General features: G+C 41.2%; 1 protein-coding gene across 2 annotated transcripts in view; it reads left to right on the top strand.

Annotated features, from left to right (window-relative positions):
* The window catches only part of CDH4 (cadherin 4), a 431,501-nt gene that overhangs the window by 266,973 nt on the left and 139,782 nt on the right, over positions 1–24,746 (top strand). For both annotated transcript variants that reach the window (XM_064674093.1, XM_064674094.1), the window contains one exon: positions 4,764–4,940. In XM_064674093.1, the coding sequence (XP_064530163.1) occupies positions 4,764–4,940 (177 nt within the window). The remainder of the gene's footprint in view (positions 1–4,763; positions 4,941–24,746) is intronic.

Raw genomic sequence — 24,746 nt, 5'->3', positions numbered from 1 at the left:
ATATGTTTGAGCAATGGACTAAAGGTGGCTTTGTATCCCCTTGTATTGATAAAAATATATTAAAAACACGTTGCCATAGTTAAACCCTAAGAGTGACACTAGAAATAAAGCAAGCCAAGTACTATTTCTTTTGTGAAAAATGTCTAGTGTGAAGTGTTAAAGATCCTATGAAAATATTAAGACTGGCATATAAATAAAACAGGTTAAATCATAAATAATTTTGATACTTGGTAAATAAAGGCCTTATTTCCTCTCCTCCAATTGCAGGTACTTTTTATTGCAATTGCAAGAATATTATATTTTAGTGCTGAATCCAGAGCATTTCATTTTGCAGGTTGAGCCCTATAAAATGAATAATCTCCAACAAACGTACCCTAAGACTCACTGTTATTTATATGCAGGGAATGGTGGCTTATTTACCCAAACATTCGAGTGATCCAAAATGTTCAGCTAAGCAGGAACACAAAATATGATATTATATTATGTAAATGGGTTTGTGATACGCTCTGCTGGATAATAACTTCCAGATGTCTCCGTAGCCAGAGGCTGACGGATATCAAAGGCAGGTTGGCTGGGAGGGGAGACGAGCCAGCTGGCGAGACTGGCTACTGCTAAGTGTAGCGGAAGGTGAAAGCTGGTGCTCCTTCACACTCACTGGTTTTATTTGTGGACTAGTAAAAAGTCAGTGGCTCGCAGCCTTCTTGTCACGAGCAGGACAGGGCTTGAGGGGCTGTAGGGATCCCATGTGTCTTGTTCTGTCAGGGAATTATTTTTTGACCTCTTTTGTGAGCAGAGGTTGAGTTTAGTCTGAGTCTCCCAACAAATGAAAGGCTGACGAGCCACAGACCAACATTGACAGGAGCTTATAGACTGCCCAGGTGGCAATTCTGACTTAGCCTTTATTGCCAGTGCCAGGTGCAGACAGGGAATGTTCCTGAGCTCTCAAGAATCGTGGTGTAAGTGGAATTAGTTGAAGCACAACTACAATCCCACCAGTTTGGAGGAAGGTTTCCTAAATCTGGTTGAAGTCTGACAGCCCCTTAGGGGTTTAGCTGTGTCCTCTTCCGAACACAGCAGGTTATATTCACCGTTGTTAAAGTTAATGCTAGACTGAAAAGGGACTGGAAATGACTCCTGTGAGATGGCACTGAAGTTACTGAGGTGGACTTCAGGACACCCCTACACCTTCTGTGGAGCAGCCTGTGAGAAGAAATTTCCTCTTCTTGCAGATTGCTTGCAGAGTGTGGACTTTAAATAATACAGCACACATTGCATCTCATCCTTGGCAAGCTCTGAAAGATTCTGCCCCAGTATAAACACTAAGGCATTAGATCCCACTGAATCCAAATTCTCCTAACAAGTTTATATCCCAGCATGGGCTTTTCTCCTGTTGTTTTTCTTCATCCCACACTTTTTAATTACTTTTTCTCCTTGATCTTAAAGGTTTTCATCTGTTATGGCTCTGCTGTGTTTCTCTAGCTTATCAGTGTCCTAAAGTGATAGACAGGCATAATTACTGAATTGCCTGACTATTTTGTATCCCCCTTTAATTATCTATGTATCACCAGAGACCACGCTCACATGTTCCATGTTTGGTGTTTGATCCTGTTCTAACAGATTATAAATGTCACCATGTAATGTTTGGAATGGAGAGTGGACTTCACTTTCCACTGGGCACATGTTCCATGGATGACCCTCTCAGACTGCACATGCCCATCCCCCTTGTGCCATATGTAGGAAGGGGATGGCATCTCACAAACACAACAGGAGGGAAACCACCCTAAAGCAGCAGCACTAGAGGTTCTCGATTATGGGAAGGACTATGGGCAGACTGTGTTCTGGTGACACTGCAAAAGGTAGCGATAATATTTTATCTTTTCAAAATGTCTTGAAATTCCAGAAAGCATATGGCCTGTGAGGCCATGAGAGAAGGAGCAGTTGTTACCTCGGTGAACACTGTTATTCAGCAAAACCAGGATTGGAAGCTGTATTTTAGAATTAATTGAATTTGGTGTCACATTGTGCTTTTGAGTTGAACTTTAGATTCTTGTAAACTTGAAAACACAGGAGAGTTTTCTGGGGCTCGCTGTTAGTCGATGCTGTTATTCCAGAGATGTTCTTGGATGTTTCAGTCAAAGATCTGAATAGTTCTGGCATTTATACTTACCAGACTTTGTTACTGCATTTGTCTCACAGCTTTTAAACAGCAGAAAACATGTACAACGTATTTAAACAACACCAGAGAAATTAAGGTCATGAGAATGCATTGTCAACAAATGAAGATAAAAAAGAGCTGTTGTTTTAAAAAAAAAAATTGTTGTTGCAAGATGCTTTTGAAATTCTACATATCAAATTCAGAGTCATGTTGATGATTTATTCTAATGTAGGAAAACATCATCAAGAGTGACAGGCAAGCTAGTCACTGTCTAGTCACCTGCCAGCAAGTATTTCATACAGACTAAAAAGGCTGGTATTTCCTTGCTGAGCTGACACTAATTATTTCAGTATACATGGAGCTTTGGGATTCATGTTAATTCTCAAGTCTGTCTTTAGTTCAGACTCATTCCACTGTGTAAACTCAGCAGAGCACAAATTATTTGACCATCCTTTCATAATCTGTCCCAATGCTCACTTGCCAATTATATAAACTGATCCAAATACCTGCTCTCAAAGGATCCTCATTTGGGAATCACAAGCCAATTAAAAAAATAGGGGATATCCACTTTTCTGTGACTCACGTCTCACAGTCCTGTTTCATGTTGACGTGCATTTCTGTGTGTCTTCTTTAGATAACATTGTTTTCATCAGATACCTTTCTGGTAATAACACCCTCTTTAGATGAAAACTCTATCACATATAACATATTGCATCCCCTAGGAAGGAGGAGGTCAGCAGTGCCTACAAGTATCCTGACTTTCCCAAGAAAGTCTCCCACTGCTGCATCGTGACTCTGTTTCTTTGTTCGTTACACACTTAAGTGAGTATTTTTAGAACAACTTCTAAATATTGAGCCGTGGTTCTGTGATTTTGCAGCAGCTTAGTGACAATGCTTGTTGAAAGAGTATAAACAACACTTAGGTGAAGAAAACCCCGCAGTCACCTTGGTGGCATGAGTGTGAGAGAGGACTTGAGAAACGTGCCTGTGTGTGACTGAAAAGACCCTATTTGTCTGTTCTGTGAAAATTCAGCTCTGGAATGGGCTCATTTTTAAGGACTGCATAAAAATAGCTGTGTTTTTGCACAAATGCTTCCAGTCCTTGCAGCCAGTGGATGTCTGCCCTCCACAGGTAACGGAGATCAGAGCCACAATCAAGCTGTGACAATGGGCTGCTGGCTGCTGTGCCCAGCTCACAGCTTTGGGCCACACAGCTTTGGAGCCACCTCTCAGTTCAGAAACTGTTTACCTTTCATATACTGTTTAGTTTTCATATACTATATAGTCTTGAGGTGAATTGCACTTCCAGATCAGGAATTGAAATGCACTAATAGATGGATTTACACCAAACTCTAAGCCCCAAAGCAACGATTCCCACCGAAATCAGTGCCTACAGATAACTGTTTGTAGGGTGTTTGAGTTTGTATGTTTGGAGTGAGACAAGAAGTGAGTGTGGCTTAAAAGGGCAGGAGCCTCAGAAAATACTTTGATAGGTTTTCCCACACTGTTCTTGTGTTTGGGGGCATGGGATTTTGGGTTTGTGGGGGTTTTTTGAGAAAAAGAACTGAAAATTGTAAAATTCAGAGAACAGTATTCCCACTGGATCTTACCTCAAATGAAGAGAATGTGATTTGCAGTCTTTGTGATTTATGAAAGTTTAAACATTTTCTGGTGGGAGTGCAGGTCACCATATGGTAACAAGAGCTTTGCTAGTTATCTTTTCTGCAGACTTTCCACAAGTAATTGCTGAAATCCTAGAAGGCCATAGAGTATTTAAGTATTGGGACTGCATATCCTCTGAAGAGCCTTTCCAAATCTACATTTCATTGATTCATCGTTCTGTAAGGCAGAAATTTTTCTAGTAACAAGGCAGTCTCTCTAAGTCCAAACCAGGGTCTCAGCATTTCCATTTTTATGCCACAGCATTGTAACATTTCCAGTGCCAAAGTATGCCATGGGCAGAATCCATAATTGAAAAAAAAATCACAAAGGAGGACTCAAAGGCATCCCAAATAATGAAAATTTACTGCCTGAAATGTGTTCCAGTTTGCAGGCAGTGTGGGGAGATGTGTATTTGGGATTTATGTTCAAAACTCAGCCCTTACAAAGTGTGTCATGAAGCGCTAAGAATCTGAACTAATGCACCTTTGCAGCCATGGGTCTGACTCTCCCTCTGGTTGGGGTTTGGTTGGATTGCAGAATACATCTGCAGAGCCACAGATTGCAGGTTATTGTAGCCTTGCTTGTGCTCAGTGCCAGACTATAAAGCTGGACTCATGACATGGACTGTAAAGGGATCCTCTCCCTTTTTTTGTGTGTTCTGGTAGGTTGTATTTATTAGAAATTTGCAGAAACTCCTTTACTCCAGTCTTCTGCTAAATCTCCCTGCAGCTGGTGTAATGAAGATGATACATTCTGGGAGGCATCTTGATTTGAGAGTGACAGCTCCATATATTTGTGAAAATGAAGTGGCAGCAGAGCTGCCAGCAAAGCATATTGTGCTTTGTTCCGTGTGGCCGTTTGCACGCAGGGAAGCACCGCTGCCGGGACAAGTCCTAAGAAGTGAGGAAGAGGCTTAACTGGTTTTTCATTCTTGTTTCCAAAACAGCCAAAAGGCAGGAAGACACTGCCTGGAGACCTGGTGCAGCAGCAGAGTGACACTCTGCTCCCGTGGCGGCAGCATCAGAGCGCCAATGGCCTGCGGAGGCAGAAGAGGGACTGGGTCATCCCACCCATCAACGTGCCAGAAAACTCCAGAGGACCCTTTCCACAGCAGCTGGTTCGGGTGAGTTAAAATAAGAAACAGAAAGAGTAATAATAATGGTCATCTTGTAGTGGGTCTGGTGAAGCAGTAGGAGTGGTCCAAGTTTCTGGAGTGGGACGTCTGGCTCGAAGCACAGGCTCTCTGCTCTTCCTCCCTCATGCAAGAACGGTTGCCTTTTACATGCTGCTGAAACCCATCTTTTCTGAAGCGCCTTGCCCCAGTTTCCCTCCCCAGCTGACGGCAGCCTAATCACCTCCTTCCAGCCAGTCCCTCAAGAGACTCTGGCATTGCTGCCAAGGTGGCCCTTTGCCCACTCTCTCATCCAGAAAATGGCTGCAGGTGTCAGGCTGGGTTGGTGGCACCCAGCGACGAGGGGTGCTGTGTCCTTCCCTTCCGATGCCGGGTGCAGATGTGTGGTGGCCTGGAGGAGGTTGGCTGCCTGCCCCCACTGCAGATGGATCCTGCATCCTCCCTGTGTTTCTGGTTTCTTTCTTCACAAGGATAATCTCTGAGATCAGGTTTACCCATGTGGTTTTCTGTGATGATTATGGGATGACAGGAAAAGAAAAAGAAGGGAAAAGGAGTGTTTTACAGAGACATTTGGTTGATATGTTATTGCTGTTGGTAAGTGTTAGTAAAATACAAATACATGTTGCTATTCCTCTTGTGGGTGCTGGTTTCGGTTTTTGGAGCAGTAGAGTGATTAGCTGTTAAAAAAAAAAATTCCTTGGCAGACTCTTTCAGTTCTTCCCTTGGAAGAAAATGACGACAATTATAAAATTTCTGAAGTTATTTTGAGCAGCAGTGGTGTGTCCTTGGCATCCCTTCTCAGGAAGTTCATCTAGTCATCTTGAAACAGGGCCTGGATTCCCGAGTTGCATCATTACAGCCCATGTCTTGGAGGAAGGAAGGTACTTACTGAGTCCTTTGGAAGTTCAGGTGAACTTTGCAGTGACTCATGCGATGACTGAAGGTGCATTTTCCCAGTTCACCAAGTATTGGGTAAACTCGGCTTGTTGGTGTCATTTCTTTGTGCAAAAAGGAATCAAAAGTAGCAGGTGATAAATGCTTTTATGTCTGTCCTAGAAAAACAGGGAGGGAAGCCAAGGAGTCTTTGTGTGGTCAGCAGTGTTGGGTATGGAGTGACCCATTAATGTGCTGTCTTACTAAGCAGAAGAAATATCTGAAGAGGAAAATAAACTGATATGTCAAAAATATCTTCCTAAATCACATTAAAAATTTAGATTAAATCCTGAATTCCTGTGAAAAATAAGGGGAGTACTTGAAAAATGAACTTGGGCCCTGTCCCATTCCCTGCTGATTTCTTTTGAGCTTTGACTAGACAGAGAGAGGACAACTTGGCACTGGCTTACCATGGCAAATTTGTTGATTTATAAGGACTGAAATCTCTGTGGCACTTTTCCCCCTACAGTCTGGAGATGAAACAGAAGGACTCGAGTATGCAAAATTCCAGTATTAATAAAAATGGCAAATAATAAATTTTATATAGCTACAGAAGAATTTATATTCATGACTTAAACTACGAGTAACCTTGGAAAGATAACCTGGCTGATGGAAACACAGAGCTCCCAGATTTTCAGCAATATATTCCATTGCAGTTTTTGAAAACAGAAGCTGGAGGAAACACTGAAAATGAAGTAAAAGTGGGGTGGAGAAAAAAAAAAAAGAATTGGCTTACAAAGGGCTGCTTTCCTTTTCACCTGACATACAGAAAGCATCGTAATGACAGGGAAGATCATACAAAGAGTGCAACTTGATTAAGCGTGAGACCCCTGATGTTTTAGGCTCGCGTTGAGTTTCTGCTCATCTGCAGCATCTGGCCCCTTTGCCAGCGCCTGAACATGAAGCTTGGGTGATTCCTAGCAGGAGTTACAGCTTCCCCTGTGTCTTTAATTATCCAGAATAGGACAAATCAACGTCTTCAAAGACCAGCACTATCTGATTATTTCCATCCACATAATCTTCAGATTGCCCTGGAGCATTCTGCTGTCTCGTAGATCTAGGTAACAGTTTTGATCTGATTTCCTATGCTTTTGCTCACTGGGCACTGAATATTTTTGTGTCCATCTGCTCACAAACTGGAACCAGAAGTGCACATGTGAAGTTGCAGCTCAGATCCCATTTGTACAGAAGCAGGTCTGTCACAGTTTTATCTGCTGCTTTATATAAAACACTCAGACCTGGAACCAGCAGGTTCTTGGACACTGACCTTTTTTTTGGTCCAGAAAGCCCTGTCTGAGCTTACATTTTTTTAGGTATAACTAATGGAAACCAGTCCCTCTATAGTGCTATCTTTGGTTCTGGCTTCCTCCAAGGAGAGGAAGGGATAGCATGAAAAATCTGAACACTAAAAAATAAAAAAACCCTACCAGAAGTACATTGTCATAGTACCACTTGCTGTTTGCGTTTTTATAGGTCAGACTAATTTGAAATGCATAGGCAAATCTTTCAGGTTCCCTCCTACTCCTGCTTCCTATTGTGAAGGTAAAAATTCCATTTTATGGAAGTTGATTAGTTACTTGTCAGTATTTTTAGCAAGGCTGTGCCTGAATGAAGTTTAAATCATAGCAAAGGTGAATGCAGCTTGATGGGAGCCACATACCTCGAAAGGCAGCCCTATCTGGTTCAGCTGGGATCAACTATAATTCTCTGCTCATTAAACCATTTCATTCTGATAAAATACGTTAAATGAAAAGTTTTTAGGAAAAAAAAAGAAAAAAGGAACATTATCCCTGCCAAAAAAAACCCCCTGTTAATTACAGGGTTTTTTCTTTCAAAGGAACATCCGTGTCTGTTCATATACATCAACCACACTAACTAGAAAGTGTATGTCAGAAAAATGATAGCTAAAAAAATAATAATAGGAATTTCTAATTAGTTTTGGCTGCTGAAAAGATTTAGTTACTCTTCTAAGAGTTTAAATAAACATCTGATATTTATAAGCTAAAAATATTTTCTATTAGTAAAAAAAATGTTTTGCAAATTTTGCTTTTGTCTTTTAGCTGAGAAAACAGTTATCAAATTTTATTGATATATGCTTATTTATTTTGCAAACATTCATGAAGATCTTCTGTTTAATTTCCTTGTGCTTCACTTCCACCTTTGTATTAGGAATAATATTGTACATGCTGTGAAATATTTCTCTGTAGTGAGGATAATTTCATTACTAATTGTCAGGTACTCTCATTATTATAACTATGAGGTCCATGAAAATGCCTATTAAAAATACAAAAACAATGTGAAATCCCCCTCCTTCTCCAAGCAAATGACTCATGCAGGCACACTGATCAACTAAGATAATATATTAAATAGTTGCCCCCTTGCTGAGCACCGTCTATTTTCTCACTGACTCATCCTTTTTAGCTACATGCATAGCTAATTCTTAATTATCTATTATCTAATTATCTATTAGCTTATCTTGTATTTCATCGTCTTTTGAACTTCAAAAAGAATCTCAGTTTTGCATCCATGTGCAAGTCTCTAACCGCTTCTAGTGGGAATCTTGAATCAGTTTTCAAGGCAAGTCTTGGTCCATCTCAATGGGCTGCATGAAAATAATTTGTTTTAAAAAAAGCAGTCTTGTGCAGGCCTGGTCTGTGGTCATGCCATGCTTTAGGTAATGGGCTCTTCTATCAACCACTGCAACCATATCCACCTTCATGAGGGCTCCAAACTTCTGGTTCATCTCCAGGATCTTTACAGAGCTCTTAGGAGCCTCCTGTCTTGAACTTCATAGACGCTCATTTTTCCACCTCATTTAACTTGGAACTTAAAAATGTGGTATTTCCCCTTTAGATCTCTTATGTTAAAAAACTTGTTCATTCTCATTACACCAGCATGAAAATCCACTGAGGAAATGACCGAGACAGGATCTTGGTGCTCTTACAAACCCCCTTGATTGCATGTTACAGGCACAGCATGCGCCCTCACATCCGAGCGCTGGTGATCTCAGCCACAAGAATACTAGAAATAATCTAAGTGAGTAACAGGAAATAAGAGGGAAGGATGCATTTTATGTAAATTTAATCAGAAAGTCCTGAAGTAGTTTTTGGAAAGTTAGCAGAGTATAATATACCTGAAGACTCTTGCGTTGCTTCTTAGCGAAGGTGTCGTCGGTAGGCCGGGTTTAGTGCAGCACGTTAGGAACCTGCTGCATGTTTTAAAGAAATTTCAAATGTACATGTCAAAAAATTAGCAAGGTGTCTTATTTCCCTTTCTCCATTCATTCTGTGAGTCATGAGCCAGTCCTGGTTTGGTCACATGCACACAGACACAGAGGAGAGATCAATACCAGAGCCAAGACTGTGGCAACATGTGCAGAGAGCTCCTCTTCACACACTAGAAGACCACCCCATGGGTGGGTTTAGCACATGTTAAGCTGTACTGTGACATTGAATACACTCTAGAGCTCCACAGCCCATCCTGGAGCAGGAAAGCAGTGTAGTGAGACAGTTCTCCAAAAGTCTAAAATCCTGGCATTGGAGATACATAAGACATACTGAGCTGTGAAATCCCTGCCGGCTTGGACCATCAGCCCTCGATATTGCCATCTCCTTTGCTCATCAGGACTGGTTCAGCATGTGCTTTTGCACTTGTTTTAAATAGTTTTATTGTAGGAAATCCCTCATGCCTCCTCTATCACAGCGTTGCTCACTGCTGTGAAATTGGCAGTGCAGAATCCATTAGCTCCCAGCTGCAAGACAGATGGCATCTGTCTGTGGTGAGAGAAGGTTTGTTGAGAAAAGGCCTTGCAAATGCTTCCCAAAGGACATCAGACCTTACTTTTCCTGAGAGAGATGCAGACAGCCTTGATTACAAATAGGCCTAGATCTTCCTTGTTCTCCACAGGAACAGGTGTTTCTTTTGCCTTACCAAATACACTGCAGAGTTGAAAAAAATGGCTAGTTGTGGCTCTCAGTGCATCTCACCTTTGGTACCCGTGTGAATATCACCAGCTGAAATTCAGAGATGAGAAGATTTGGTCTTTGTTGTGACACTTAGACTGAGATAAGAAGGAGTGAGCCCAGAGGGTGGAGAGGAAATGGGACATCGTGCAGGTCGTGTTGCTCTGTGGAAGCACAGCCTTTCTCTGAAAGCTATTTCAAGGATGTAGATTGTGACAGCTCTTGCTCTTGACTGTGATTTCACACCACAAAAGAACCTGACACCAAAGAGAGAAAGATTAGCAGGAAAATGGTTCATTAAATGTTTGTGTTGCCACAGTCTTGGCTCTGGAATTGAACTCACACGTGTGTGTGTGTGACCAAACCAGGACTGGGCACATGACTCATGGAATGAATGGAGAAAGGGAAACGTGGCACATTGTTACTTTCTCGACATGTCCATTTGAAATTTCTTTAAAACATTTAGTTTAAAGCAAGTTCCTAAACATATCCCACACTATATGTACTCCTCAAAGGACATCCCCTTTTTTAAGTTCTCCCTGGCGTATCACCGTGCCATTCTTAGTCTCCAGCATTCAGAGAAAGGGAAGGACAGATCCTGATGTAAATTCACGAGTCTCTGCCAAAGCTGGTGGGGCTACCCCAGTGTGAGCCATTTGGGAATCTGGGCCAGAGGAAGCAGATGCCCAGTGTTTTATGGGCTTTCCGTGCACGCGCACGTACGGCATTATGGATTGAAAAGTGCAGCTACAGCATAAATGCTCCATTTAAAATTCTCTTACAACAGCATTCAAGCCTATACTGTAATTATACATATTGTATTTCCTTGTATTCAGACCCATAGGGAATTTATATTGTCCTTGCTAAAGCCAGAGGGACTGAAGGAAAGCAGTCATTTAATGATTCAGCTGTCTTGGGCTCTATGATTTAATCAATCATATGAAAGAAATTTTTAGATTCTTTGTGTTTAGAGTTCTCTTGTCTGAGCAGAAAATGTTCCCTTTTTGAATTGCTTTAATAGCTGTATTTATGCAGCTGAAAGTTCCTTAAGAAATGAAAGTAAAATCAAATTGCTGAGAATGCCTAGATAATTTATCGGAGAATATTCAATTAGAATATATTAATATTTTAGATTTCCATCATTAATTTAATATTCAGAGATTTAATTTAGTCGTTGAATTGCTGTAGTGCCATGCGTGGGTAGGTTGTTAGGCTGAGTGCTTAAAACACCTGCCACAAATGGGTGAATCTCACTTTGATTCCCAAGAGCAAAAACGCCTTTCTACTGACATAAGTCTTGCAGCAAAAACTCAGACACTAAATCTTGCCTGTGCTCTGCATTTTTCAATAATTGCAGAAAGGAATAATACAATCTTCTAGCAGAAATAAATGCAAGAGCCTTATTTATTTATGCATTCAAATCCAGACTGAGGGGGAATTTGGTGCTCTGTGGTTCTGAGTTTGTCAATGTATTACTGAAGAATTTCATTTTGCCAGCCTGGCCTTGTCACTTACTCAAGGAGAACCGTCGTAAGTGCAGGTGGGATTTAAAGGTGATTGACACTTTGTAGACAGCTATCAAGGACTCCTGTTGCCCAGTTCAGCTAAAAAAACTGCCCTTGAGTTTTTGCCATTTTCTAGGATGTTTTGGGAATAGCAACGTGAGCAGAAAAATGCCCCACTAAATCATAAAAAAAACACTAAATCATGAAATGCCATGTGATTTGGAAGTGATAAATCTCTATCAAATATAGCATCCCAGTTGCATGAAAGGAAATGGAACAATTTTTAATTTCTCACACAACATAAAAACTGAGATTCTCAGAAGCCACTGGCAGCAGTGAGACTGCTCCCACTCTCATTGGCAAGTATCAGAATGACATTTCAGAAGTCTCAAAAATCATTGATTAAAATATTTCTGATTTTCTTCAAGTTTAAGCAGAATGGGGTACAGCAAGTCACACTGAGAGGAGACTGGGATAACAGACCTGTGGTCTGACCTTGTGGTTGATGTTTCAATGTGTTTTGCAGTCATTCAGCCTCCCCATGAGGCAGTGGGGTGGGATATACTACCAGGTATTTGTGACCCTACTACCAATGACTGCTGGTTAAATAAAAATTGTGAGTTAGAGACATGGAATCATAGAATTGTTTAGGTTGGAAAAGGCCTTTAAGATCATCGAGTCCAACCATGATCCATACAGCCTTTGCATAGGTGTTTTTCTGTACAGGATCTGACTTTTTCAACCTGTTTGCATAGCTGAGGATTGTCTTTCACAGATAAGAAACCGAGGCAGGGAAGCTGTGAGTGGCTTTGTTTGAGACCCCAGAGCTGTTGCCATGGCCATGAGCAGCACTCTCTGGTTATCAGCATCTGGGCCTGTCCTTGGGTTATTTGAAGAATCTCATAAAGGACTCAGGTTTTAAAATAGTATTCAGAAATCTTTTGTTGATGGTTATAGTCACTCACATTATTCCATGTCTGAGTTCAGCTGCTACATCTGTGCATCAGGTCTGCTAAAGTACAGGCTTGTTTCTCATAGTGATGCAAAGGTGCTTCTCTGCCACAGCCAGGGACTGAGCAGCAGCTCCCACTCTCTGCTGCATCTCCATCAATTCCTCTACCACCACCCCCATCCTGCCCACACCTTTTAGCTCCTGCTCGAAGGAAATGTAGGAAGTACAGAAGGATAAGTACCCCTCACCTCGAACTGTCACACCAGGCACACTGCAAAAGAGTTCATCAGTCACTCCAAAGAGTATTTAGATATAATACCCCATTGCACATATTGCAACATATCATTACCTCCCATCCTCTCCAGAAAGTGAGATAACTGTAATAGCCACTCAGTATGGCTGTCATTATGTGTACAGGCAAAGGCAGGAAGGCATAGTCAGAGCTAATGTACACAGCTCGTAAAGCTATTGAAAACCTGTAAAGACAGAGTGTACACAAAAACAGAGGGTTAATTTGCTTGGAAAAGAGATTTGGTTTCTCTCATGCCATTCCCAAAGTAAAACAGTAATAATGAAAAAAGCCGAGACAGGAACAGACAAAGAACTTGCAATCTGCCTCTTTGCTGCAGGAGTTCATTCTTTAACACTCATCACCCACATTAGGTGACTGTGGGACTTGGCTTCCTTGATTTGTTGAAATGGAGTCCCAAAGACAGAGTGGTGCTGTGTGGGTGTGAGTTTGGATTTGCAGAATAATGGTGCAGATATAACCTTGACAGCTAGGCTGTTGCTGATATTCACTGTATCAGGCTGGAATGAGATAGGAATTAAAAAACCCACATCTATGCCTTTTACTTCCCTACTGTTGCATATGTTCTTGCTAATCTGCACTGCTGAAGAATTAAATTCAGCACTCTGGAATTTTGGATGTCAGTTTTTAAAATTTTAGGGAATTTACTCTTGGGCTGATTTTAAGCTCTCACTGCTATGGTTAATTGTTTTATTTATAACAGCTGAGATTTTCAGTGATAAAGGTGTTGCCATCCAAACCTTTTCCCAGCTGTCTCTAAAGCAGGCTGATGAGAGGAGTAAGCCATGGTTAGATGATGGGGTAGCAAAGAATGGATGCACAGTAGTGTAGCCCCATTAAAGGCCCCATTTCTTTGCAGTTTCTTCTTTCCCATAGTTCTTACCGTATTTTTTAATAATTACCATATATTTAATAACATTCATTTTTGTTGCTAATTTCCTTAATTTAAAGGACATTTCCCTCCTATCCGAACAGTTAGACAACTTAAAAACAAACAAACAAAACCTTGGATTATGTTAAGGGAAACATTTTGCCCAAGGCAATTTGGATATCTGCAGATGGTGGTACTGAACATTTTGGCCCTTGTTCAGCAGCGATTTTAAGTATGTGCTTAAATTTGAGCCTTTAAGCAACTCCAGTGGCTCTTCAAAATTTATTTGGTGCACAAATAGTGCCTTCCTGGATTAAGACCAATCACCCAGCATTGTGCAGTACCAACCTCTTTGGCCATGCTTATCATTTTCATTAGATTTCCAATTTTAATTACATTTCTCTGCATACACTGGTAGTGTACAGAGAGCATGATTCCAGATGTACACACACACCAGCCTTTGCATATGTCCTTTTTGTTCTAATATACACCAGAACCTGCCCTGAAAAGCCACCCAGTAGACCTTGGTTTCATGTTTCTGGCACTAGGTAGAGAGAGCTGTATTTCTTTTCCCTCCATGAACCAACAGAAACTCGTGCATCCCCTAAGAGCCCCTGCAGCTGGTGAGTGGGTGAGCTCACTCATTAGGAGGGACAGAGAGTTGGCCACAGGTGTGGGAGGTTTTGTCTTCCTCTCCATGGAGAAATGAGGTGTGTTTGACTGCAGCTGACCCTGACTACGAGTACACTGTGGGAAAAGCTTCTAGGAAGAGAAGGGGCTGTTAATGCTTCATGAAGGAGGAGGGAGACGTGCTGGTGAAGGACTTCAAGGTGAGTGGCTTTTGAGTCGTGGTGCTGGGCTCAGCTAGAAGTGGCTGGAGGGGAAAGCAAAGGACTTGGCCAAAGCTCAGGTGCGCTGTGTAGAATAGAGCAAGCCAGCAAAAGAATGAAGAGAGGGTTTGGTGTGGCTTGTGGTGTTGTTTCGTGGTGCTGGAGGGCTGCTGAGCTGCACCCAGCCTGGCACAGCTCCTATGGGGTTGTGCCTTATCATTTGTGCCTCATCATTGCTCTGTTTCTGGACATTGAAGGGCAAAGCTGGGATGTGGCAGCTGGGGCATGATGGCTCAGCATGGGCTGTTATTCCAGTAAGATGATGTTTCAGAAAACTTTCACATAACGTGTGTGAGGTGTCTCTGCCTCAGGTCTGTGCACGGTTTTTGGGGTGTGTGTATGCAGCTGAAAAACAAGTCATGCTACACGTTCATCCTTGTCGTAACAAACCACCCGGGCGTGTCCTCCCCTTGCAAAGCTTTGCTTTAGTAGTTCCCCTTTAGTAATTAGGTTTTGGAAACCAAGACTAAGCCTCTAACGACTCAGATTATAAACCCCTAAAACCAAAAGTTTCTAGTGGAAATATTAACAGACCCTTAAATGCCGTAGTGCTGGTGGGCATTGCCAGGACAGTTGCCTTCCTGACTGCTTCTTCCACTCGTGATCTCTGCTCATTTTAATCAAAACATCATGACCTGAGGAGGTTTTTGCATCTGTGCTTGAGTTTGTAGCCCTTTGGGGCTGTTTTGCAGTTGATTTATTTGTTTGATTTGTGCTTCAAGGCTTTGAGAGCTGTAACATTTATTGAGGCAAAGAAGCTAATTTTCTTGTAAAAAGGGGGGACAGTTTAAGGAAGAGTAAAGGCTGTGTGGGCTTGTTTCTGTCTAAAAATGAAAAGCATGATTGTGTTGTGAAAAGACTGGACATGGACCCCTTGGTTTGAACCTTTAGGGAATTTGCAGTCCCTTGTCCTCCAACAGCCTCCTCTCTGCTAGTTAAACTCCTGTGGGGAAAAGGTAGAGCTGCAGTGCCCCCATTACTGTGGGACTACAAAAAATTCAGTGAAAATCGCCAATTTTCCTATTTCCAAGTCACTGAAAAAAGTGTGGCAGCTGAAAGGCAGAGTTTCTGACCACCCTGTGAGCTATTTGGAGTTATTTCTGAAGTAACATCACTGGAAGGGAGCGTATTAGTAGAGAGAGAAAAGGAAACTAAGATTACGAATCTGCACTAAAAAGTGTTGCTAGTTAATCCACAGCCCTCGGAAGGGATTTGTGTGAGTTGGAAAACAAAAATAAATGTTTGGCCAGCTTACATTTTCAATGGTGTGGTTTGCAGTGAAGTGATGACACAATTTACTTACCAGTAAATGGCATTCAACTGCCTCTAACAAAAAGAAATTACAGTAGAAGAATCAGACATCATCAGAGCATAAATCCTTTATGGAAGATTATAGCAGTTATTTATTATTTGAAAGCAAAGAATTGAGAAGCAAGGTGGCAGTTTTCTTTCAGTCATGGGAAATGCACCCTGTAATGTCTCCATGGAAAAAGGAAAATGCTGCACCAAAGCATTCCCATTCAGCTCAATGGCAAAAACACCATTCGTTAGCATCTGTTTTTGCAGGGGAACTCCTGTTAAGAGAGGAATTTGAATATCGGAGGAAGCATTTCCAACAACTGTCTGGGTTTACCGAATATTTTTCAGACAGTGTTATGTTTATGGCACAGATTTTTGTATGCTAAAGGAAAAGGCAATTCAGAATTTATGAAACAGCTGCTCTGTCTTTTGGGTACCTAAGGGACAGAATGACACAACATATATGTATTTATGAAGTCGTTAAAAAACAACTTCCTCTAATTCCTTTTGGGCCATAACCCATGGTATCTACAAGTATTAAACCATTTTCTTTTAATTTTTTAATTGGACATGAATACAAAATTTAACATTCAGGTATAACATGCTATTAGAAAATCAGCTCTTTTTCTACTCCTATATCCACTGAGTTGTTAAATGTCCCCCTCCCTTCCTCTTTTTTTTAACCTCTTGTTCTTAATGAGACTTCCTCCTTCTCCCCATGAATCTTTATGTAGGCAACCTTAGCTCTTGATTAATCAGTAATTAGGGAAGGAGTCCTACTGATTTCAAGTCTTTAGTATCATACTCTCCAGCTGAAATTCAAAACTAAAATCTGAGGGAAAGCCATAATGTCAATATTATGCTATGTCTAACCATATGATGACAAAAATCACATCGGAGTCAGACCAGGCATATCTATTTATATAGGCACAAATCTGTCCTGCTTGATATCAAGTGTAACATAATCATAATTCTCTCCCATAACTGCTTTCCTCACACATTCCCTGCTATTGCCTGCCTTTGTCACCATCAGCATTCAATATTTCGCCTGAAAGTTTACTACACCCTCTGTCATCTCATCTGACACGTAGTGTTTCACTTCATGTTTGCTGAGCAGTTAGGGCCCAATTCAAAGTTTAATGAGCCCTCATTAACCTCCGTGAGCTTTGGATCAATCCCTTGTAGTCTAATACGGTAATAATGCCGGGGTATTATGGAGTTAAAAGCTGCCATACAGTGGTCTGAGGATAAAGTCACTGCAGGCGGGCGGCTTAATGGGGTATTAATTGGATAGAGGGTATTCATAAGTACTGAGCACTGAGTGTGGATATTGTTGAAAGAAGAGAATAAATGCTGAATGGTGTGATCTTAAACTAAGGAAAACTCGAGGTTCCCTTTGCATTGTTCTTTGCTGTAGCTGTGGATCAGGAATTGGAGGAGTTAATGCTGATTGGCACTGAGTTTTCTGGCCCAGGTTAGTGGGTGCCGTCACTCACAAGTCATCTTCTCTCTCATAATCCAGCTCTGAAGTTCTGACTACCTTGGCTCCATCCACATCATTCTCCAAGAAACTAAGTATTAGCAAAAAGGTGGTGTCATTGGAAAGGATTCATCAAAGGGAGCTGCTAATTGCACACAACAGCTTTTTCATTTCCTTTTTTCTTCTCTGGGATAAGGTGCTTTCAACACAACATTTAAAGTAACCCAAATTATTGTTTCCTGAGCTCTTGGTGCTGGTCAGCTGGCTCCGTATTCCTGTGAACTGCACAGAGTATCCCTTTGGAACTCTGAGGATAGAAGACCTACACCAAGTCATGTCAGAGCAGCCCATATTTGTATTTTAGTCTGGTTTTGCAGTTTTCCCCTTTTTGTACCCAAAATACTGTTAATTCTTGGAGAAGCTCCATTTCTACCTCAGGTGGTGTGCAGATGATGATCGGGCACAGTGGAGAATTGTCCTTGTTGATTTAGATTCCCTCTTGGTCCAATAGGATTTGGATACCTGGTGCCTTAGCAAATCTTGGCTCATGCCCAGATGTCCTTAAAAAGTGGATCTTCATAGCTCAGGACTATCCTCTATTTGTTCTCTGCTGTGTCAGGATATACTACACAAGGCTGCTGCTCCCCCTTCTGAGCTGATACCACTTGTGCATTGTGAAGGTTTTGGGTAGTTTGACATCATCTTTTCGTCCAGGAGGGAGGACAGATTCCTTTTATTTATTTATCCTAGATATTCTCTGTGCTTCTTGCCTTTTTTTAGAGAGCTGTTCCTTTCCTTCTGTGAAGCCACAGATGCAACACATCCTGTCTTCCTCAGTGCAGCCAAGTGCTTTTCCCTTTGGGCTGGTGACAAGCCACTTTTTCCTTCTTATAGCTAAGGAAAAAAGAACAGTCACATATGTAACCACTATAGAAATGTTTTTCCAGAAACTCCCAATCCATGCTAGCTCCAGAAGACATGTCCTCATTATCCTTTATTTTTAAGCAAAAGGCTGGATAATAGCTGTCTCTGCAATTCCTGTGCCAGCCTACAGTTCTTGCCTATCCTAATCCCATATGTGAATGAGGCTTGAACATATATGCTAGGAAAGGTTAGGAAATTCTGCTTGGTTTGGTGCTGTCCTGTTTGTTGTTCAATTGATTAAGCAGCTGCTAAAATAAACTTTTCCTCGAAGGAGTTCCATAATGCCCTTCTCTGCCCTCCAGAGCAATACCTCAGCCTACACACCTCCCTCCCTCATGTCTTCACATTTCCAGTGCTGCCCTTACTCCTCTCCTGTTTCACAGTTTTGAGTCCTACCTTCACATTTTAATTTTTGCTGTAGTGTGTTCCTGGGAAGATCTCAGGTGGTACCTGTGCTGCTGCTCAGCTGTTTGGGATCAGGATTCAGTCACAGTCCCTGAAAACTCTGAGATTGTCTGAAGTCTTGTCTGTCTCTAGTTCTTGCACCTTCAGTTCCAATCCTACATCACTCCAAACCTTTCTTCTCAGGCATGAGAGTAAAAAAAATATTAAAAAAACAAAACCAACCAAACAAAAAAACCCAAACAAAAAAAACCCTGAACACATAGACTTGCAGTGTCTCCAGAAATTGAGAATGTAAATACAGAGCAATCTGTGATGAAACCTGGAACATTCCCACTGTTGTCTCTCCATGGATTTATGTACCAGTTAAATGTCACCACTCCAGTTTTCTTGAAAGGCTGCTGTGTTTTCTTGCAGGACAGCGTGGGTGGAAGTGTGGACATTCCACAACCAAGGGTATTGCTTGAAGGGCTGAATCAAAGTGTGGGAGATCTCATTAATCTTCTCCATTCAGTCTTTCTGATTGAGCTTTTTTTATTTATAATTATATATCTGCCTGATTGAGAAAGATATTTATCTGTTCAATTTGAAGATGAATGATCAAGAAGAAAGGATGGACAGTTGTAGCCACTTATACTGATAGCTTACACTGGAAAATGGAATGTGAATCAGAGAAAACATGGGAAATAATAGGAGGAAAATTCAGAATCCATTTCTGATGAGTTATATTAAACCCAAAGATCTCCCACTTCATAGAGAAATTATTTAAGTTTTATGCAGCTTTTGAGATTATGACAAGCTGAACAACTTGTTCTGGCTTGGTGCTCAAGCACCATATGGTACTACTTCAGCAATTTGATGTGATATTATGAATAAGAGTGCATGAGTAGTGAAATGTTTGGGGTTTTTATATCATATTGGCCTTCTGCAATAGACATTAAAAATGAATTCTGTTTAGAGTAAGGGAAGGGAAGAAAAAAAAACAGACCTGCAGGTTTCAATAGCATAATTGCAGCAAGCAAATGGAAAATGAATCTGTGGTGATTAGGAAACCAGTTGCTGACAGAATCTGTTGGGACAGGTGGGGACAACCCATGTTCTGCAGATTCTGCTCTCCTTTTAGGTGTTTTCTGGTACAATGCTAGTATTATCTTTAAGGAAAAATATTTATATGCTGTTTTCTATGTTCAAGACTAGTGATTTGCAAATAATAATTGTTAAGTGAGTGGAAATTGTGTGTAAAAATGAAATTTTAGGCTAAGCATGTAATCTCAAGTGTATGAAAGCAATAGTCAGCAAAAGATTCTAATAAAATCTCAATGTCCCTGTCTGAAGAAGGGCCATCACTTTTCCTTGTGTTACTTTTCTATTAGTTATAGGAAGTTCCTTCCTTACATTATGTTGCTAAAAGCAGTTCGTGGATAGCAGAATGTGACTGCCAAATTTTGGAGGATGAAGCAGTGTGAAGATGGGAGGTCTGGTACAATTGGCAGGCAGTAATCTCTCTTAGTGTGTCAGTTTAAAGTGAATTCTGTAGATACAGAATATATATCCATGTGATATATATATTTATATATAAATATATGTGTATATAGAGAGGATTGATTTGAAATAAGTGTGTATGTAAATCAAACATCTGAAGTCAGTCATGGTCAGTGGAGGAGACCATGTTGGCATGTGATTGTGCAAGACCCCATGAGCTATAGCTGGTGATGGAATGGGTCCACCAGTCCAGATCCAACAGGAGGAATCACTGGGAGATGGAGAGTGGCACAGGGTCTGTCTGTGTATCCAGGACCTCTTTCTCTTTCCTGTAGCTGAAAAGTCTTGACCTGCTGACAGAGATCAAAGCTGTGGCTTTGACCCAACAGCTTAGAGGATATCAGTAGTGGGTAATTTTATCTTCTCTTTGTTTTCAAATGTACCTTAAATGGACAAAAGAAATATTTCTCAGCCTGTCAGAAGCAGAGACTGGTGGGGTTGCGTGTCAGGCACCGGCTAAAGGCAGATGAGCCTGGGACTAGTGCTGTTCCTCTTGAAGTGTTTGCTCTGAGGTGGCAGAAGGGTCTCCTGACCCTTGGAGTGCAAAGGAGAATTTTCCACACATTCACTGACATTTTGGTCTCTGTGCCTGCTGCAAAGAAGGAAGGAAGATCTGTCCTGTGGACAGCGGGTCAGATCCTCCTCCAAGGTGAGGGTTGGGAGCTAGAGCTGACTTAATCTGCAGCAAAAGGTGGCTGCTGGGGCTCAAATCTATGGACCTCTGTAGCTGTGGCTGCACAGAGCCTGCCCTGATGCTGGTGCTACAGCAGAGAGGCCTTGGTGAGCACATCCTTCTTAAATGCTGAATTTCAACCACTCTTAATGCAAGAAGAACCCCCTGCCAGACTCCTGGAAATAATTCTTCTAGGCATGTTTTCAGTGTCCTCAGCATGCACTTAATGACTAATAGATGCCCTTTTCTCATTTTTGACAGGGCGAGGGGTTTGATAAGAATAAGGAGAGCTGAGACCAAACCTGTGGATTTTTGCCTGCAAAGTCTTGGGTGTGAACTTTGTACGAAGGCTGCGTGATGAGGGGGGAGCTGTGGCCAGTGACTATGGCAGTGGCTGGTTTGATTGATGCAGAGCTGACCACTTGAGTGCTTGTGATGCTGCAACAACTAGTCAGATTGAACACCTGCCTGCCTGGAAAATTTGGCCCCGTTTCTTACTCTGAATTACAGCTATATTAGGAGAGTTTTAAGGGACAAATGCTGCTTTGAACACAAACTGTTCATATGGAAAAATGTCTGGGTTTTATAGTAATTTTGGGATTTGTCATGTCTGGATGTTTCCCTGAATTTGTTTTTCAAATGGCTTTTGGTTCAGGATGGAGCTTTAGTTTGTAGTGCATGTAGTGCCTCCATGCCACAGAGCTCACTGTTTTTCAGTTGCTGTTTTGCATCAGTTTTCTACTCTGAGAATTTCTTTCTTCTTGTTCTTAATATATTCCCAGTTGGAATTTAGTTTTTCTAAAAAAAAAAAAAAAGAAAAAAATTCTTCATCGCTGCAGTGGTTTTTAGCAGTTGTATCCTTTTATGCATCATTCTCACCCAGTGTGAACATTTTAACCTTTTCTTAATTATTAGCATTTCCATTCCTGCTGTTCATTAATCTGCACTGGGCAAGGACCATGATTGTGTTGCCCAAGGATGCTGCCATGGAGCTGCTCAGCTCCTGCTCTGTGAAAACCCCAGCCTGCAGAGATTTTCATGGGGCATTTACCAGTTCCCTTTTGAAGTCTGAACTGTGAACTGATCTGTTTATTCTGTAATGGATAGGTTGGCTCACCATCCTGGTGAGTTATCTGCTTTTGTTAGGTACGTGAAAATGTTGTATAAATCTGTGTTACTTGAATAGTAAGTGGTGTGTCGTGTATTCTTACTACAAGTAAACAAAATCAATCGCAGCCGAATTATGGCTGACACCTGGTAAAATCTAAAACAAGAAACTGATAGAAATTAAGCAGTAAATTACCCCAAAAGGCTGAGGTCCAGCCCATCTTCCTCTGGCTCCAGTCCTCACTTAGGAATGGCATTGTGGCTGAATCTGTGGCTTTAGATAGCAGGATTTTCTTCTCAGATATTTAGTAGTACATGGTCTGAGACTTCAGTTCACGACTGAATTGCAGGCACAAATGCTGTTGATGCCGAGGGAGCCTAAATGACTCTGCAAAAGTCAGAAAGGAAATCCAGGGAATATTTGAGAACTGAGTAGAGTCTCCCAAATCCCCCAAGTAATCCCTCCACCCTTTTTTGCATTTGCTCTGGAGCTGTTAAGATGTTGCTGGTGGTAACTTGAGCTTATAGATATTTCTACAAAATCTAGTTTTAAAAATAACTTTCAACCAAACTGAAACTTATTTTGAGTGTTCACATTCCATAATGTTATCAGTAGCATGATATACTTTTCAAAATCAACAAAGTCCTGTTTTTCAAACAGGACTGTATTTTGGTGAAATTAAGAGTCTAATTTTTATGTAGGTTTTGTTCTTCATTAATTTTCTGCAGATAAAGAAAAATCCCACTTTCTAAATATATTTCATTTGGATCACAGTTCAGTGGTGCTTCTGAAATAATGGTTTGTAATTCTCGTGTTCATTCAGCCTCAGGTTTCCAAGCTATATGTGCTGAAAATGTAACCACTTTCCTCTTGGTGAGAGTACAGTATTTAGTATTTTTTAAGTCTAGTGCCGGGCGAACTGTGCTGGTTTTGATGTTGATGATAAAGCTTTAATTGCACTTCTGAAATCCTCATCATGCTAAACTAAACGGGAATAGCATCCCATAAAAACCAGGCAGCCTGGAGTATGATTAAGAGACAGTAATTTTTCCTTATTCAGACCAACATGGGTTTCAGTTTTCATACTTTGCTTTTTAACACTTTACCACTGCACAGAAGCTTGTATTCCCTACCACCGTCCAAAGATTTCCGTGCGGTCTCCTAAATTTGTCCCGGTGCCTCCTGCATGGAAACAGTGAAAACTCTGCTTGAATCCAAACAGTCTTTAATTTCCTTGAGATTCCTCTGCAGCCAAGCCGTGTCTGAACAGCTTGCTGCCTTCACGGCTTCGCTGTGTTTTGAACACGTTGCCGTGTGTGGATGGCAGGAGGTGAGGAGAAGGTGGCACCGCGCGGGTGCGTGTCCTCCTCGTGGAGGAACTCTTTGACCCTCAGCTCCTTGTTTTCGTGCCTGATGTGGAAAGCTGTTGCACCTACGTCATGGTATCAGCTGCCTGGCAGCAAAGCAAAGTCGTTTTAAAAATTCCTAGGAAGTGGGGAAAAACGGGAAGAAAAAAATGTGAATATTGTGAAAAATCCACTTTTTTTTTCGGCAGGTGCTAAAACTGCACCTGCCAGCAAGCACTAATAGGGCTTAGTTCACTTGATTGAGCATTACTCAGGGGAGATTTTGGGCCAAGTTTCCAGCCTTGCCAACAGTTTCTTTCTCTGCTGTAATTCATTAATTAGCAGCTATACCTGTTTACATAATGAAGTGTGGGAGAGCTTTTATCAGTGTGTTGCCATATGAAATGTCACGGTGTTCTCTTGATCAGATTAGAAGTGTCTGACCAAAAAGTCCTCACACACAGGACACTGTGTGTGACTCGTGAAAGGGAGCAGTAAATCATGGTGGTAGTGAAAAAGTCAGGCACATTTGCTACGGTGTAATCTCCCAGTGCTGAAATATTTGAAAGTCAAAAAAATTAATACTTTTATGAATGCAGTGCCTGAATTTAAACTTGTGTTCTCAAATGAGATGTTTTAATTCTGTTGCTCAGTCTTGCTTAGAAATAAGAAACTAGGCCAGGTTAGGTCCCTAACCAGTTTATAATAAATGTGGAGAGGCCAGGTTTACCATTCCCAGACATGGAGCACAGTGTATGGTACTTACACAGCAAATTCACAGTTTGCACTGGGGTTCTGGCAATAAGTTTGTACAGGTACGTACCTATGGATTCCTGGAACACTTGTTGGAGAAAGATGCAGTATATTTAGGTGCATTTTTTGTTTCTTTTCTGCAAGGACTTGTCTCTGTTGTGATGTGATTGGAGATTAATTTCAGTGAATATTAGTATTTAAAAGGATTTTCCCTTCATCTTTCCTTTAATCCCTTTTTGCTGAATGTGTGTTTAATTTCTTTCTGTTCTATACTGAGATTTGTTGAAAGGGCTGGGGAAGAGTTTGTGTTTCCCTTTTTGGCAACCTGAGCTCTATGTGGTTTGTGTGAATTCATCTCTCAGGACAGAACATTTAAAGGCAAGAACTCCTCTTTGTGCCTGTGGAAGGGTAAAATCAAGCTTCTCCTACAGCTCGTTTCAAAGCATTTCATTAGGAAACAAGAGCATTTTACATTCACATATCCTAACCAGGATTCATTTTGAAGAGGCTTGAAGGCAGTGACAAATAGGGGGATTTTATCATGTGTAACTCGGCTGAACTGCCAGGGTTCTGCAGAGAGGCATCCTTTGTGCAAAGCTAAAAATGTCATAGGCTGGAATGAAGTAATAATATAAAGTAAATTTCTGAGATTTTCCTTTAAAAATATGCTTCAAGTATTCACAATAGAACTGTGCTTTTAAAGCAGTCAGACCTATCCCCTACAGATTAATTAGCAGTACAATGCTTGATTTTGAAAAGGAGGAGATGGTAAAGGTAGCTGCATTGAAAAACTTGTCAAATGTCTTGAAAATACATGGAGAGAATAACCAGCAAGAACGCTCGGCAA

Source organism: Pseudopipra pipra, chromosome 17 (assembly GCF_036250125.1).
Source record: "Pseudopipra pipra isolate bDixPip1 chromosome 17, bDixPip1.hap1, whole genome shotgun sequence".
Taxonomy (NCBI): domain Eukaryota; kingdom Metazoa; phylum Chordata; class Aves; order Passeriformes; family Pipridae; genus Pseudopipra; species Pseudopipra pipra.
Note: the sequence above shows the minus strand (reverse complement) of the source record. Positions and strands in the feature narration are given on the sequence as shown.